The 17,191-nt window shown below is 50.1% G+C and overlaps 1 protein-coding gene across 1 annotated transcript in view; it reads right to left on the bottom strand.

Moving 5' to 3' along the window:
- The window catches only part of PLXNC1 (plexin C1), a 159,374-nt gene that overhangs the window by 123,094 nt on the left and 19,089 nt on the right, over nt 1-17,191 (bottom strand). The window contains exons 2-3 of the mRNA XM_008256886.4: nt 15,833-15,973; nt 2,228-2,362 (exon numbers count right to left, since the gene is read on the bottom strand). Of these exons, the coding sequence (XP_008255108.4) occupies nt 2,228-2,362; nt 15,833-15,973 (276 nt within the window). The remainder of the gene's footprint in view (nt 1-2,227; nt 2,363-15,832; nt 15,974-17,191) is intronic.

The raw sequence follows: 17,191 nt of genomic DNA, 5'->3' as shown, positions 1-17,191 counted from the left end.
CCGCCTCACTGCATATATCTCCATGTGATTATTTTTAATGGTCACATCCATTCCCTGATGGATATCCTGTGGCTTATTAATTTGGCTACTACTCCCTCCCCAGGGGTCTAGAAAAGGCCCTTTGTTGGGTTTTTATCTCTCTAGGGGTTATATTTGCTCAACCAGAGTCAACTAATAGGCTTTGTGGTTGGTAATCTTAAACCAAGAAGGTAGCTATCTCCCCCCCCCGCCCACCCAGCTGAAAACTCCCAGCCAAGGACTTCAGGCTTTGTTTTTGTTTTTTTAATTAGACAGGCATAGTTAGACAGTGAGAGACAGAGACAGAGAGAAAGGTCTTCCTTCCATTGGTTCACCCCCGAAATGGCTGCTACGGCCGGAACTGCACCGATCCGAAGCCAGGAGCCAGGTGCTTCTCCTGGTCTCCCCATGTGGGTGCAGGTGCCCAAGCACTTGGGCCATCCTCCACTGCCCTCCCGGGCCACAACAGAGAGCTGGACTGGAAGAGGAGCAACTGGGACTAGAACCCGGCGCCCATATGGGATACCAGCGCCGCAGGCGGAGGATTAACCAAGTGAGCCACAGCGCCAGCCCGGGACTTCTGGCTTTGAACAACCTGAGACCACAACCTTCCCCCTCCAGGAGGTAAGGGCCTGTCAACTGTTGGTGGTCTTCACTGTGGCTCCCAGCCTAGAGTCCTGGCTGCCTCCAGGATAGTAATGGGGAGTTCGGAGCTATTTGCAACATTTCACAAAACTGAATGGAAAAACACACACAGATTAAGCAAGCCTTCAAGTATCTGGGGCCTTGGGGGCTGGAATTTTATCAGCTCCATGTGGCTGCACAGTCAGTACTCTGACTGGCAGTTTTGAGATGTCCTTGATAAATAAAGCCTGGGAATGGGAATTGTTACTTAATAATGCAGTTTGTTGAGTAGACAGAAAAAGAGAAATCTTTCAAATCTGAGATCCCCAGGGAAGAAACATAAGAGAAAGCGGATGGGGAAGCAAGCTGGCACAGGGAGTCAGCGTGGTGAAGAATGTCTACAAAGCCCTGGGAGAGTCTAAGCTGCCCATCTCAAGGTGGTCGTTTTGAGAAAACTGACTTTTCAGCGGGTACAGAGCAAGATGGCTTCTTAAGAATACCAGAAACGACACACCTGCGCTGTGACCCTACAAGCACGCGGGGCTCACTGGCGTGGCTTCGCTCCTAAGAAAGCCGGCAGGAAAAATGCAAAACGGCAGTCGGCGGGGGGCACCTACTCCATCCGTTATATGACTATCTACATTGCAATGAGTCTTCTTGGCATTTCAGATTTCAAACCCTCTTGGCTCAAAACTACCAAGCCCAAGAATGTCCCGTTTCATCTCACAAATGTGGGATCCGGGCTCATTGACCACAGGCCCTGGGATCAGGGCAGAGTTTGCGTCCCACCCCTGACGAAGGCTGATGTATGTGTATTTCTTCCAGCAAGCTATTTAACTTCTCCAAGTCTTAGATTTTTCCTACGTAAGACAAACACAACTGCCTCTTATTATTAAAACACTTGATAAAGCAGTCTCTTACGCTTAGGTACATGTGTTATATGTGCGTGTGTGTGTGCATAAACACACAACTCTATGCATCTAGGAAGGCCACACAAATGACAGCATAGTGCCAGTAGGGGCCCCGCACAAATCAGTGGCCCTTCCTTTCCCCTTTGTGAAGACGAAGACATCGTGAAAAGATACTGTTTTTATTTCAGTCAGCAGAATCAAGAAGGAAAACTAAAATGGCCAAATAAATTAAGTGAGGGCAGGCCAGCGCCATATATTCCGTGCTTCATGAATGTGTATGAGACTGTGGCCTGATATTAACCCCAAATTCCAAAGCCAGTCCCGTTGGGTATATTCATAAATGCATTCTAACCGTTCAGTGCCCACACAATAAATGTAAATTCAGTTACCTTGCTGATTACGCGTCTGTTTGCAAGCACACCCTCCTCTGGAAAATTCGGCACTGGAAATATAGCCAATAATAAAATTGTCTAAATAGGTAATATTTCTCGCTTACTTACTGACAGTCAGTGAGGTTTTTAATTCCACGTCTGTGAACCACTGTGAGTCTTCTCGAAGCCTGCAGCTGTGTTTAAACTCAGTAGTTCAAAGTAAAAGCTTCTCTACTAGATAATGACATCAATTAAACAATTTTTATTCATAAGTCAGAAGCAATAACTAAGATTGCTACCTACCTCTTTCCCGGCTGTTAGATAGATGAACACATTCTTCACGGGATCGGGAACAAGTTTGTAGAAAACAGGAGTTTCTTCTTTAATTTCATAGATAACTTCTGGACAATTTGAAGTCAAATTCTCACCAAGAACAACCTACTCAAAAAAAAAAAAAAAAAAAAGGAGAGAGAGGGGAGGGGGGAAGAGAGAGGTATGATTTCTATTACAGTCTTTGAATCGCAGGGTGTCCAAGCTCGCAGCTCTATTGCCAAGCCATCCTGGGATACAGACTGGCTGAGGAACCGCGTTCCATCATCACCCACTCACATCTCAGTCCTCCACATGGCTGATGACAACAGCAGAGCACCTGTGCTTCTGATAGGGACAAAACACCCAAACCCAACAACAACAAGAAGCCACTCTTGGGAGTGGACACTTGGCTCAGCAGTTTAAGCTGCTGTTGGGTGCCTGCTTCCCATACCCACTACTTCTATGAGTCTGGGCTTCTTTTTTTTTTATTTATTTATTTATTTATTTTTGACAGGCAGAGTGGACAGTGAGAGAGAGAGACAGAGAGAAAGGTCTTCCTTTGCCGTTGGTTCACCCTCCAATGGCCGCCGCGGCCGGCGCGCTGCGGCCGGCGCACCGCGCTGATCCGATGACAGGAGCCAGGAGCCAGGTGCTTTTCCTGGTCTCCCATGGGGTGCAGGGCCCAAGCACCTGGGCCATCCTCCACTGCACTCCGTGGCCACAGCAGAGAGCTGGCCTGGAAGAGGGGCAACCAGGACAGAATCCGGCGCCCTGACAGGGACTAGAACCCGGTGTGCCGGCGCCGCTAGGCGTAGGATTAGCCTAGTGAGCCGCGGCGCCGGCCTTGAGTCTGGGCTTCTGAGCCAGCTTCCCGCTACAGTGCATCCTGGGGGGCAGGAGAGGACGACCTGGGTCCCTGCCACCCACTTGGGAGAGCTGGATGGAGTTCTGGGCTCCTGGCTTTGGCTGCTGTGGGCAGTTGGGGAGTGAACCAGCAGATGACGCTCTTTTTCTGTCTCCATCTGTGCCTTTCAAATAAAGTGAACACAAATTATTTAGCCCCAAGTGACAGCTTTGCTAGGACTGTGCCAACAGTGACCTTGAAACTAAAAGAAGTAGCTCCCAACACAGATGTGCACAAGTTACCCTGATTTTCCTACAAGATTCTACATAACCGTGCAATGTCAAGTAACCCAGACAACTTACAGGTATAGACAAGTATTTACGTGTTTACGTATGAAAATGTATGAGCAAGCGTGACAATATCCAGTGGCTTTGAAACTGGGCATATCTGAGCTTCGTCATCTTCAGTCAAGGAGCATCTGGTAAATATTCATTATGGATCAGGCACTGTTCCGGGTGTATGAAGAATGACAATGAACAGAATGGGGGGGGGGGCAGAAATTCTACCTGTGTAGAACTTACATGTGTGTGTGTGTCTGTGTGTGTGTGCAGGGGGAGTAGTGGCAGGCAACTAAAACTACAGAAGGGTAAACTGAGCAATTCTGCAGAAGGTGATGAGTGGATCAGGACCCAGGGAAGCGTGGTGAGGAGCTGGAGAGGGCATGGTGCAGACAGGCGGCGCCGGAAGAGGACATTTATTTGGAAACCTGCAGGAGGGAGCTAGGGGCCTTGACAGCGCATGATCTTCAAGGAGGCCCTGCCAGTACAGAGGCCGTGAAATAGAAGGAGGCCAGTGTGGGTGGAGAGGTGGGCAGGGTGATACTAGGGGCAGACAACATAGCGTCTCATAGGTCTGTGCAAAGATTTGGTCTTCGACTCCAAGTGAGAAAGAGGGGCGGCTGCAAGGCTTTGAGTAAGGAGTAAGGTGGTGAGAAGACAGAGACTGAGACGTGGGCGTGAAGACTGGGTGGGACACTATTACCATAAGCTAGGAGCAAAGCAACAGTGCCTGGGGCTTGGCTTTGCTTCCTGGCCCTTCCCCATGTACTTTGAACCAGTAACTCACTCAACCTCCCTGGGCCTTAACTTCTTGTTCTCTAAACTGAGGACCACGTGGGAGACCTGGATTGGGTTCCTGGATCCTGGCTTCAGCCTCCAGCTAGAGACCACCACGGGCATCTAGGAAGTAAACCAGATGGGAGCTCTCGGTCTGTACGTTTCCTTCTCTCTCTCTCGCTGTCTCTCAAATAAATCAGATGTAATTTGATTTTAAAATACTTGGAAAAATTGCCATCTGCACTGAGCCTATACAGACTTTTTGAAACAATACAGTGGAGCCAAGAATGCCTTCCCACTAATCATGTTCTGTAAAAATCAAATAAGAATTATGAAAGACACCAAACACAGAACCAACCCCCGGTGGATATCAGTGCAGACTGCAGGCTCTTTTTGGGTAGCAACCACGTCTTAATCATCTTTGTTCCTATCCCTTGCCCAAGACGAGACTTTGAAGTGTTCAGCGGTTTGTCCGTTTGAACACATCCAGATACATGATCTACATTCACATCTCTGCCACTGCGGACATCAGTTACACGGAGCTTGAAAAGAAAAATTGGCAACTGTGATTCTTTCCGGACCATCTGCCTTCGTGCGTCCACCGATCAGTAACGCGCCGGCACCCGCTCTTCCTGACAGTAATCAGGTACGTGCTGTTTAACCAAAGCGCCTTAGCAGTGTGGCACGGAGGCGATCGGCATGTACTCCCGGCCCAGCTCCTCCAAATCCAGAATCTGGGCCCGAGTCTGGCTTTACCCTGTGATCGCTTCCATCATCTGCTTAGCTCACTCAGAGACCCTGGACTGAGCACCAAATTCAGTAGCAATGCCGCAAGTACGTCTCACCGACCAACTTCTAAACAAATCTCTTTTTTAAGCAGGAGCTAGGTCCCAAGGGAGGTGAGAAAACGCTTTGCCTCCTTGTGTTGTTTGTTTAAAGATTTATTCATTTGAAAGTCAGAGTTACAGAGACACGAGATCTTCCATCTGCTGGTTCACTCCCAGTTGGCCACAATGATTAGCTCTAGGCCAGGCTGAAGCCAGGAGCCAGGAGCTTCATCCCGGTCTCCCATGTGGGTGCAGGGGCCCAAGTGCTTGGCCTATCTTCCTCTGGTTTCCCAGGTACCTCAGTAGGGAGCTGGATCCAAAGAAGAACAGCCAGGACATGAACCGGTGCCCACACGGGATGCCAGCATCATGTGCAGAAGTTTTACCCACTACATAGCACCGGCCCCTGTGCCTCCTGTTAGGATGACTATGGTCCCACCATTCAAGATGGTGGTCCCTGGCCATGCACAGCTATTTAAGTTTAAATTAAACTTACAATTCAGTCCCACGATCACACTAGCCACATCGCTGGTGCCCACGGTCCACCTTGGGCTGGTGGCTACCATCCTGGAGAGTGCAGATACAGAAAGTTCTAGTGGTCAAGTGCCCTACAGAGCACCGAGCGGAGGGAGCCATGAGGTAGGCACTGAGGAGGTGTGGGCTTGCCGGATCTGATTCACACCTTTATCAATCAGCTCAGGTGCACACAGCCTGCCCGGCTCAGCAAAGCCGGGTACGGAAAAGGAACAACAGCAAGGCAGTCTTACAAAAGAAGGAGACTGATGGAGATGTACTCAAGTGAGGCTCAAGAGGAGAGAGGCTGCTGCCCAGGGATCTCTTCGGAAACTCATCACATCACGGCAAAGCCTCATCTGGCAGCACTGCCTGGGACGTATTCGCGCCAATACAGTTGAACTTGACCCTAGTTCCCCATCAGTGCAGTGCTAACTGCCACACAACAGTAGGAAGCAGAAGAGTAGAGAAACAAGCTAAACGACACCATGAGGAAGCAAAAAGCCAAATCCACAATGTGAGACCGTCCACAGGAACCGAGAGAGGAGTAGCTGGCAGAGAGAAGCAGGGAGTCCACCCTGGGTGACAGGAAACAGCCCCCATGGTCTGAGGACTTGGTTCAAACATTGATTTGGACAAAATAATTTTACATACATTTCTGAGTCGATCAGAAGAATGTAGCTATAGGGACTGCATAGCAGATAATCCTAAGGAATGCCTGATGGCTTTGTTACATGTGATAGTAGTATCATGATTACATGCATTATGATTTTTTTTAAAGATTTATTTATTTGAAAGGCAGAGTTACAGAGAGGCAGAGGCAGAGAGAGAAGGTCTTCCATCCTCTGGTTCAGTTGCCAGATGGCCGCAACAGCTGGAGCTGTGCCCATACGAAGCCAGGAACCAGGAACCTCTTTGGGTCTCCCATGCAGGTGCAGGGGCCCAAAGTACTTGGGCTATCTTCTGCTTTCCCAGGCCATAACAGAAAGCTGGATCAGAAGTGGAGCACCCAGGACTTGACGGGCACCCATAGGAGATGCCGGCACTGCAGGCAGCGGCTTTACCCACTGTGCCACAGCGCCAGCCCCAGATTTTTTTTTTTAAGACCAGTTTTCTGAGAGATGCAAAATGAAACCGGTTGAGGGGAAATGACAGTGTCTGGGCTTTACTTTAAAATAACAGAGTCGATAAAAACAGAATTAAAACAAAAACACCACCAATGTGCATTTTAAGTGAATTAGGAGTTGCACTGTAGCTTCCATGGGTGTCTCATTCGAGTTATTCTTGGAGTGTCATTGATGAGACGGGTGAGGCCTGCACAGATCTGCTTTGGCCCAACACTGATTTATCCACTTGATTGCCTGGAGATGGGGCGCCGGTGTGCTCTCTCTCCAAGTCTAGATTACGGCAGGGAAGCCCTTCTTTCTTTCTTTAACTAATCGACGTGGACCATGTGCAGGGTTCGCCAATCAGTCTCCCGAACAAGCTACCCTGCGTGGCCTGCACTGAAGCTTGCCCTGCTAACGACGGATGCTGCCCGATGCCGCATCCCTGACGCACGTGGACCTCTCTGGAAGACAGCCTGGCATTGTCTAGCAAAGTGCACGGACAGCCCTGGACCTGGCAGCCCCTTGTGTATCTGCAGAATGGCACTCGCATAGGCATTGCGGCATCCTGTGCTATAAACAAAAGACTGAACTACTAAATGTGCAGCACTGGGAACTGCTTAAGTAAACACTAGGGTTTACATTATGGTTTCCCACGGAATACTCGTCTGGCTTTACACTCATGGAAAAGTTCCTTCTGTAGTACAGTCTATGTTCAACATGTTGGTACTCATATATGTTTAGGAATACAAATCTCTGCACACATGGGATACACGTGTTTACTGAGTTCTACGTGTAACACCAGGGGAGGGGAGTAGAGGAATAGCCTCTCCTGTGCGTGTGGACACAGGAACATGACCTCAGGAATGACCCCCAACCCCACGAAGCTGCTGTCCCTGGTTGCTTGGCAAGGCGGCAGTGGGTGACTTTCACTGTATGTTTTATTCTTTTACATCTTGAAAAGTGTCAGTGCATTACCTAAAAGAATATCTAAAATTTAAATTAAGACATGCATGAGGGTGAATAGCTCAGACTGGTTTTCATTTTTGCAAGACTATGCCAGGAATGGCCCACCTAACCCAGGGCGCAGGACGAAATGACGCTTTCTGTGCGACGCAGAGGGGCTGGGGGCCTCACGTGACCACAGAACAGGTTTCTATTACTTCTACTACAAATTCAACAGAAAGCCAGCAAGCCCGGAGCAAGGAGGACAGTCCCTCCTCTGCCTGGCTAGGCTGGGCAGCCTTGGAAAAAGAACAGGATCCGTGAAATGATGCAGGCAGGAACAGTGAGTCACAGAAACCCAAAACGGGCTGAATTTTGCATAAGAGAAACCTCCTCCAATTCACACACACACACACACACACACACGCCTTGTGCACGACGTGGATTTTTATTTATTGCTACCTTAATATAGAACTACTCTGCGGGCACATGGAGCCTCCTCCATGGATTCCTTCACCCTTCATGTTGCAAACATCACCGCCTCTGAGATGCCTTCCCGGATTGCCTTTCTAATGGGCCTACCCCACTGTCACTCTCCACCCATCGCACTCAGCAGTGGCGATCTGCTGTGGCTTTATCACGGATCCGTCCGTGGTTTCTTTTCTGTCTTCCTCTTGCCGCCAGGAGAGCCAGGGGCATTGTCTGTTTTGTTCACTTTTGCATACTCAGCACCCAGAACAGTGTCTGGCACACAGAAGTTGCCCAATAACTATTCCTCCGACGACAAGCTATCCGCATGGAAGAGTTTATGCAGCTCTTCAGATCCTCCTGGCTGAAGTCTGTGCAGAGGACCAATTTTCCCCGATGGAGGATTTCACTTCGTGTCCACATCTTGCTTCTGTCGACATCTTCTGGAAGCTTCATGGCAGGCAATAAACCAGTCTTGGGACTTTTGTTGCACACACACACACACACACTCACACATCTCCCAACAGCACTGCTAAATTTAACCAAGAGGACACTGGCACAGCCCACAGCTACAGTACAGGTTCAACACCACCCACAAGAAAGACACCACAGTGAGGAAGATGCGGGGGGAAGGAAAATTTAACCAAAGACTTCTTGGTTTTTGGTTTTCTTTTTTTTGATAATTAACCAGGAGATGGAAAAGCTGCGGGTGTTCAAACCAGCGAGGGTATTTTGTGCCAAATTTCTTTTCCTAGCCTCATTCTGCGGAGCTAACAAGTCGAAGGGCAAAACAAGCCATGTCTCCTGCTTATTTACTTTTTTCTATAAACAGTTTCCAAGAAATGCTGTGAAGGAGGTTGAAATCACACACGCACACACAGACACACACACACACACACACACAGGAGAAACAAGGTAATTATCTAATAGCGTTTAATGTGCCTCACGAGTTAGCAGTAATAAAGATGAAATATAAAGATTAAGGCAAATTCCCCTTTTGTTTCCAATCTCCTTATTTCAATGGAAGTACTAAGAGAAGCACATGGCATGGAGAAGCCCCGGGCATGCGGGCTACAGGGGGTAACGGCTGGGAGGTTTGCACAAAGCCACGAGCTGGGGGTAATGGGGGGGTGACCGTGACATTGCTTTCTTTTCCTTATCCTTCTCTTTTGTTTCTTTACTTGAAAGGCAAAGACAACAGAGAGCTCTCAGTAACTGGCTCCCTCCCCAGCCGCCCCTAACAGGCAGGAACTCAATCCAGGTCTCCCCATGGGGTGGCAGAGACCCAACTACTGAGCCACTTCCTGCTGCTTCCCCAGGGTGTGCTTTAGCAGGAAGCTGGAACTGGGAGCAGAGCCGGGCCTCTGAACCCAGAAACTCTGAGATGGGATGGGACGTCCCAACCAGTGGCCCAACTGCTAGGTCAAATGCCCACCCTCCAAGACATTCTTACCAACCAGTCATGAACCTCATCTCCAAGTCCGATACTTGCTGCTGCTTTTCTGTTTGGTCCATTGCCTCTTACTTAGCCATCCTCACCTTGACTCCCCTCTTCTGGCCTTGGATCCTATCCTGGGCTACGCAAAGCTTCCTTTTAATTTTTTTGTAATAATTGGATTTATCTGTTTATTTACTTATTTGTTTACATGAGAGACAGAGAGCTTGTATCTGCTGGTTCACTCCCCAACGGCCAGAAACAGCTGTGGCTGAGCCAGGAGCCAGGAACTCAGTCCAGGTCTCCCACATGGGTGGCAGGGACCCAGTTACTTAAGCCACCAGAGCTGCCCCTCGGGGTCTGCATTCACAGGAAGCTGGAGTGAGGGGCTGTATTGAACCAGGTTCTCCGCTGGGAGACACAGGTGTCCCAGCTGGTCTCTTAGCTGCCTCATTTTCCCTTATTTGAACATGCCCTGAGAATACATATAGAGAGCGCTCATCCTAAGAAAAGATTTTAAAAGTCTTTCCTGTTATGTTCACTCAAAAGCTTTTGTAAGCAGAGTCAAGGCAGATTTCGGGCATTACATTGTTTGCCTTTGGTTGGCACTCAGGAAACATCGTCTGCCACTGGTGTCATTTTGTTCGGTGGTTGGGAGCAGGAAGCCCACTCTTGGGAGTGGAGCTTTGAGAGCCACATGGGCAGTGAGGTCTGATTGTCCCGTGAGAAGTTCCTCCAGGCTGGGTAGGGGGCCAGGGCGTGACACGCTCCCTACGCTCATTTCGGTCCCAGGGATGTTGAAGAACCCACCGCTTGCTCCCTAACACTCAAGACACTCAAAAGAATCCACTTGAATATGGAATTCCCACCTTTTCTCAAAAGAAGCCCACAGGAGTAAAAAGTTGGGGCCCCCCGAGGGGGATTCAGAGGCTCCCATGAGGTACCTGAAGCCCCAAGAGGAGGGGGCTTCGCACTCAGCAGATTGCCAGAAAGCTATCCCCAAACAGGGACAAATGGAAAGCACACAAGCCAGGGCCCTTCTCGTAAAACCTCAAACACTTGCATCTTGGCCTCAGCCCAGAAATCGCAGATATTCGAAGCAATCACGAAAACCAGGTTCCACTAACTCTACCAAGCCCTCGAGGCTACACTGGAGCAGTAAATACAGTTCAGCCGCGGGATGAAAGTGTGGGCTCTGGGGACAGAGGGATGAAGGTGTGGGCTCTGGGGACAGAGGGATGAAAGTGTGGGCTCTGGGGACAGAGGGCTTCGGTGCAAATCACCTCCAGCAGCTACCTAACCTCCGCCAGCCTTGGGGTTCTTCGTGGACTAAGTGGGGATGGTCACAGATCAGCCGGTGAGGATGAAATGAGTTCACCCATGCAGATGCCGGTTCCCACGCAGATGCCGGCTCTCTTGACGCTGGCACCAAGTGACAGCTGGGAAACGGGAGCTGTGATTATTCGTCACCCGCTGCCTTCTTATCTTTTATGCTTACAAGAAAGGTTAATGGGCATGCATAAAGCTACAAATTTCAAATTTCATGCATATTCTGTTATTACTGATTTTACCACCTGGAAAAGCTCAAACTATTCCACGCTGCCCTTGAAATAAGGACAACGTTCTGTACGCAACAGAGTCAGCTCAAAGGAATCCACACCAAACCCCAGGCTCTACCACAAGCTCAAGACAGATCCGTGTGTGCTTCTAGAATGCGCACGGCGGGCAACATGTGCGCCATGAATTCCCCAGCGCGGAGTTCAGTGTGGCCACGCTTTTCAGCTGATCTCTGTGGAGACGCTGACAACTGAAAAAATGATTGCAAGCGATCATGTGTAGAAAGGAAGTCGAATGGGGAAATAACGGGGTGGGGGTGGCAGAGTGACTGGATATAACTCACCCCAAACCACGAGGCCTGCATGCCCATAAAATTAAGGGCAGATCCGATGCTCTCAAAGGACCTGTTGAGCTTTAAATTTCTTCCATTGTTCCAAAATCTTATAGAGGGACTGGGGCATGGAGGCAGGCGCAGGGCAGTGTGGGTATTAGCACGCTGTAGTCTTCGCAGCTTGTCCATCAGTCGTACTCCAATCTCACCTTTGGAGATGGTGCCACTTTTATCATTTTCCTTGAAAAAGTGCATCTACAGAGAAATCCTAAAAGTGGTCTCATATCTCAGTGGAAGTTCAAATCAACGCTTGCACACAACAGAATTAGTTCCAGCTATTGAAAGAGACTGTTTACAAAGTGTTGCTACTGATATTTGCATACAAGCCTCTGCCCTCATGAACTGGTGGAAAGAAAGACGCACAGTTGGGTAGAATCTGACCTCAACTATGTGAAAAAGGGGATCCAAAATGCTGACGGTGGTTGTTGCTACTCTGTGCAATTAGGGCTAATTTTTTTCCTTGCCTTCCTCTCAGCCACTGCTGCATCGCCACTTTCTCCAGGAGTGTACACTGCTTCTCCCATAAGGAAAAATTATTTACATTTATGAGGTTTCAAATGGCATCAAGTTATGTTAAAACTCCATGAGGTGTGCAGAGATCTCAGGAGCCAGGTTTTTATTGGTGGGGGTCAAAATCAGAACCTGGCCCCCAGGCACCGCTGCCTGCCTCTCAGCCAGCCACGCACAGAGCACGGTGCCTGGCGGGCATCGGAACACCACCGCCTCTGGATCACTCAGGGACTGATGAGTCAGGCTTGCGAGGGATCCGAGCCCTCTTTCTTCTCCTCCTCCTCCCACTGTCTGCCTTGGGCTGGGTTTTGTTTTTTTGCATCATTAGTACCGCCAGGCTGCGGCTTCAGTCAAGCTCATGTCTGTCAATGTCCGCTTTTTTTTTTTCCCCCCTAGCAGTTCTGGTGACAAGTCTGGCAAGGGAGACGCGCCAAGCGTTTGAATAAAGGGATTTGGGGATTATCCGGCAGATCCCAAATCATCCGCCTGGTCCTGGGTCTTGGGGGCCCTGGATAATTTCAGGGGCCTGCATCTCAGAAACTGCAGACAGGATACAGGAGGGAGTCTTGGGAATTACAGGGCTGTCCTAGGGAGCCTGCAGGGGGAGGGGGACAAGTCAGCTCAGAGTCACTCCTCACAGCCCCCTCCGACCGACCGGAGGGCAGCTTCCTGGAGGAAGCTCTCCTTGGGGCTGGCCGGAGGTTAATCCTGAAGAAGTTATCAAGCCATCTCAGGCAGCTAATTCTTCCCTGAGCCTCCAGGCACTGCTGACCCACCCCACCTGCTCCCAGGATCCTCCGGGGAGGGGGCGTGGCCAGGGCCTGGGCTAGCAGGTACAAAGTTGGTGCAGCGGAGAGGAGGTTAGTAATGCTCTCTCCTCATCAGCTCCAGGGTCATATGCCTGCTCCAGCTTTGTGGGTCCATAGGCAAATCACTCACGTTCTGTTTGAGCCTTGATTCCCTCTTCGGTAAAATGGGACTAGCAGACCTACCTCCCAGGGGTGTGGAGAGAAAGGAACTCGTTAGAATCGTGCTGATGTCCCAAAACAACCAGAAAGCCAGGCCGCCTCTGTCAGCCAAATCCTACAAACAAGGCCACAGACGCGGCTTACCCTGCAGATCCCAAGGACTTTGGGGCAAGGATCCTGCGAGCGCCTGCTGCCCCATGAAGCTGCGGCCCAGCCCCACCCTCCAGGGCCCAGCATCACCGACAACCGGCCAGCTGCCCAGGGCCAGAAACCAGGTCCACGCCCCACAGTGGGGAACTATTTATAGCCAAGTGTTCCTTCACCTCCAATCTACCATGTAACAGTTTGGTTGGCTCCGGTTGGGAGAAAACAGTGTTCTTGTCAAAACACCCTTCAAAAATATCTCAAATCAAGAGATAATTGGTGAGGAGGCCCTGGCAAGACGGATGGAAACCTCTGGTGCCAGGCTAGCAGGTGCCTTGGCCCGACGGGGTTGGTGTGGCTCCCGATGTCGCTGGCATGGGCACAATGACTGCTGGGCGTTCACCACTGCCCAGGAACTACAGTGAATACAACAGGAAGGATGATCAATGTACACTTGAAAAAAGAATGTGTATACAAACAAACTCCCTCCCATATGTTACTGGGTTTCCTCCAAAGGAAACAGATTACATCAAATGCCTACCAGTGTTCCACTCTGTATCAGGCTGGGGGAATCTCACGGCCCCCTGCTCTGGATGCTTGAAGCCAAGCGAGGAAGGCAAGACAACCACCAGGGAGAAGCAAGCCATTTGCCATGAGCCAGAATGACACTGATCATGAGTGTTTCAAGAGCTAAGGGCAGAGCAAGATCACCCCGGGCTTGGACATCTGCAAAGAGAAAGCGGGCTCTGAGTTGAGCCGAGGCATAGCTTGTCACGTCGAGGAAAAGAGTAAAGGGTTTCAGGCTGGAGGTGCAGGATGAGCAAAAGCACACAAACTGGAGCACAGGGGGCCCAGCTGGAGAAAGAGGAAGTGAACGGGCTTGGCCAGGGCGGGGAGAAGTATGCAGAAGACAGCAGCAGAGACCACAGCAGAGGCAAGGGGCTTCCTAGGTTGTCCAGGATCATTGCATGTTACAGATGCACAAATGGAGGCTCAGAGAGGTTAAGCTAGCCACCAAAAGCCACACAGCCAGTTATCAATAAGAGATTAGCTAGGAATACAGATCTCTGTGTATTCCATGAAGACTCTCAGCTGAGGGGTGGGTACTGTGGTGCAGTGGGTTGAGCCCCTGCTTGGGACATGCCGCCATCTCTGTGTGCCAATTCAAGTCCTAGCTACTTTGCTTCTGAGCCAGCTCCCTGCTAATGCACCTGGTAAGGCAGCAGATGATGGCCCTAGTTCTTAGGTTACCTCCACCCATGTGGGAGATCCGGATGGAGTTTCAGGTTCCTGGTTTTGGTCTGGCCCACCCCCTAGCTGTTGTGGACATTTAGGGAGTAAACCAGCAGGTAGCAGATCTCTGTCTCTCCTTCTCTGTCACTCAACCTTTCAAATAAAGAGCTATTAAAAAAAGAAAAGAGAAAGAATCTCAGCTGAGAGTCAGGTGGCTGCAGAAAGGAACAAGAGGAGCCTGAAATAGGACAGTCCAAACCATGGAGGTTGCTGAGACTATAGGAGGTGTCTAATAAATGCTTGCCGGGGACACTGATGCAATGGCCACTAGAACGGGTGGCTCTGATTTCGTTTTCTCCTCCTTCCCACGGCCCTTCCCCTCCAAGTGCATAAAAAAAAACCTCAACTTGGCCAGGCTGTCTCCATCCAGTGGGAAAAAAGCAGTCAGGAGGCGCCAGAAAGCATGGCAGATTTGGAACCTCTCGGTGGTGTGCGCGGGCACAGAGAGAGCGCAGAAAACCAACCCCCTCTGTGGGCGGCAAGTGGGCTGGAGGCAAGGAGCACCTGTCTCGGCTTCTCCTCGAGCCCCAGAATCTCCCACTCTTTGACGTGGTGAGAAATCCGGGGTTCTGGACGTTCTCTCCATTACAAAGGAGAGAGAACCGCAAGACTAAACGTCTCCGGAATGTGAGTCGGGGGGGGGGGGGGCAGCCCGCCGTTTACCTTCCCCTGGCAGCTATGAGGAGGGAAGGGAAACTATCTTGCTTGCCAGCCTCCCAGGAAGCAAAGTGGCCGGTGCCTCGTTCCCTGGCTGGGCCGGTAGTGGGTTGATTGCATCCAGATGTCCAGAATTTCTTCCAGGCCACTTCTGGGGGTCTCGAAGGAGCTCACAAAGCAACCAGTACAGTCTTGGATACAAGGGGACTTTGAAAAGTTCGTGCACAATGGAATTCAAAGGTATGTCTGTTCTGGTGCAAAAGACTTTTGAAATCCAAGTACAGAGAGCTCTTCAAAAAGTTCGTGGAAGGGGCCCGCACTGCTGCCTATGACACCAGTATCCCATGTGAGCGCCGGTTTGTGCCCCGGATGTTTCTCTTCTGATCTAATCACTTGAGGAAGTAGCAGAGGATGGTCCAAGTGCTTGGACCCCTGCCATCCACGTGGGAGACCCAGATGGAGTTCTAGCCTCCTGACTTTGGCCTGGCCCAGCCCAACACAGGCCATTATAGCCATTAAGCTAACAGGAGTGAACCAGTGGATAGAAGATCTCTTTCTCCCGCTCTCTCTCTCTCTGTAACTCTGCCTTTCAAATACATAAATTTTTAATAAAAGGCTATGGATAATGCATCTTGTGGGAAAAAAAAAGCGTAAGGATTTCAAAATACTTTCAGAATAAATGGATCTTTCAATTCCATGTTCCATGAACTTCCTTAAGTCTCCTCGTATAACCCAGGTGCATTAAAAATAAATAATAAAGAAAGAAAAGCACAAAATGGGTCACTATCAAAATAGACATTTGAAGAAGGCACAGAAAACCAACCTTAAGTAACTGGCCATCTCCAGTCCCCAGGAACAAGACAGTCCTGTTCATCACCACGGTGCCGTACACGGATGTCAGGTCGGAGTGGATCAAGGTGGCCGAAGCGATGGGCTGCACTCGGGCGGGCTGATCCCCTTCTTTCTGAACATGCACACAGACGCACCAATAAGAGAAGAGACCATTTGAATTGTGATACTTCTCATTATACTCACAGAACGTCACTCACGCCTTCCCCAGAAGGAACCCACGCTCATTCCCTTAAAAAAGATACCCAGGGCTGTTTTTTATCACCTTTGCCACAAAACCACCCTGCTTGTCCAACCCAGGCAAACTCATTTGTTCCCTACATATGATCACAGATCGACCGCCAGCAGGGAGCCAGCCATCCATTTCACACTCCCCCAGCTGAGAGCCGCAGCCGAGACCCACGGCACTGCCAAAGAGAGAGCCCACTGCGGAACTGGGAGGGAGGCGGTCTTGTACTTGGCTGTGCACATGGTGCTTGCCCGAATTCATTTCAGTGAGGCACTGGCTCCTGTGAGTTTCGACACAAACACCTCCCAAGACGTGACAGGCACAATCCTCTTGGGTGGCATGGCAGAGAGCAGAAACTCCGAAGTTACAAGAAGGGTGCCACGTGCCGCCCAGAGCCAGGGTACCTCACGCACAGGGCAAAGAGCCAAAGACACGGTCACAGGTGGCGAGCGTGACAGCGCCACAGAGCTACATGGCAATGCAGCCGTGGGGCTGCGCCTGATGCTGACGTCTTGAAGGAAGAAATGAAAAAACACTGCCTCCCAACTCCAAAGCATTTAAATTGTCAGCGGCTCTGAGCACACGGAATCACATGCTTGCTCCCTGATCGTTAAATAAAACCCCTCTCCGAGCTCAGAGCAGAGATGGTGTCGACAGAACGTCTTTTCCCTTTTCCTTTAAAAGCAGCGAGGTGCCCCCATGCTGCTTCCTGCCTCCAACGCCAGGAAGCGGGCTTTGCTGCTGGGTCTCGGGGAAGCTCCTAAACACACTGCGATTGCACACTTTCCCTGCCAGGGCTCCCTTCCCCACCATGCTCGGGTTTGCAGAGGCACACTTCCCTTTCAGCCCATGGAAGAGCCGGTCAAGTTCAGCAGGCACCACAGCACCTCCGAAAACGGGCAGGGGGAGGCACAGACTTATTAACTTCATTAGGTTATTGTCGACTGTGTTTATGTCTTTCAATTTATGTCTTATTAAATATTCATTATTTTTAAGCCCACCAAGTTTCATTAACATCTACACTAAATGGATTCACGGACTAAATTGATTTCTGCAGCTTTAACGTGCCGTCCAGGTTTCCTTGTGGACGGTGCACTGTGCGCT

The sequence above is a fragment of the Oryctolagus cuniculus genome, chromosome 11, assembly GCF_964237555.1.
Source record: "Oryctolagus cuniculus chromosome 11, mOryCun1.1, whole genome shotgun sequence".
Classification (NCBI taxonomy): Eukaryota; Metazoa; Chordata; class Mammalia; order Lagomorpha; family Leporidae; genus Oryctolagus; species Oryctolagus cuniculus.
The sequence above is the reverse complement of the archived record's forward strand: the minus strand, read 5'-3'. Positions and strand labels throughout refer to the sequence as shown.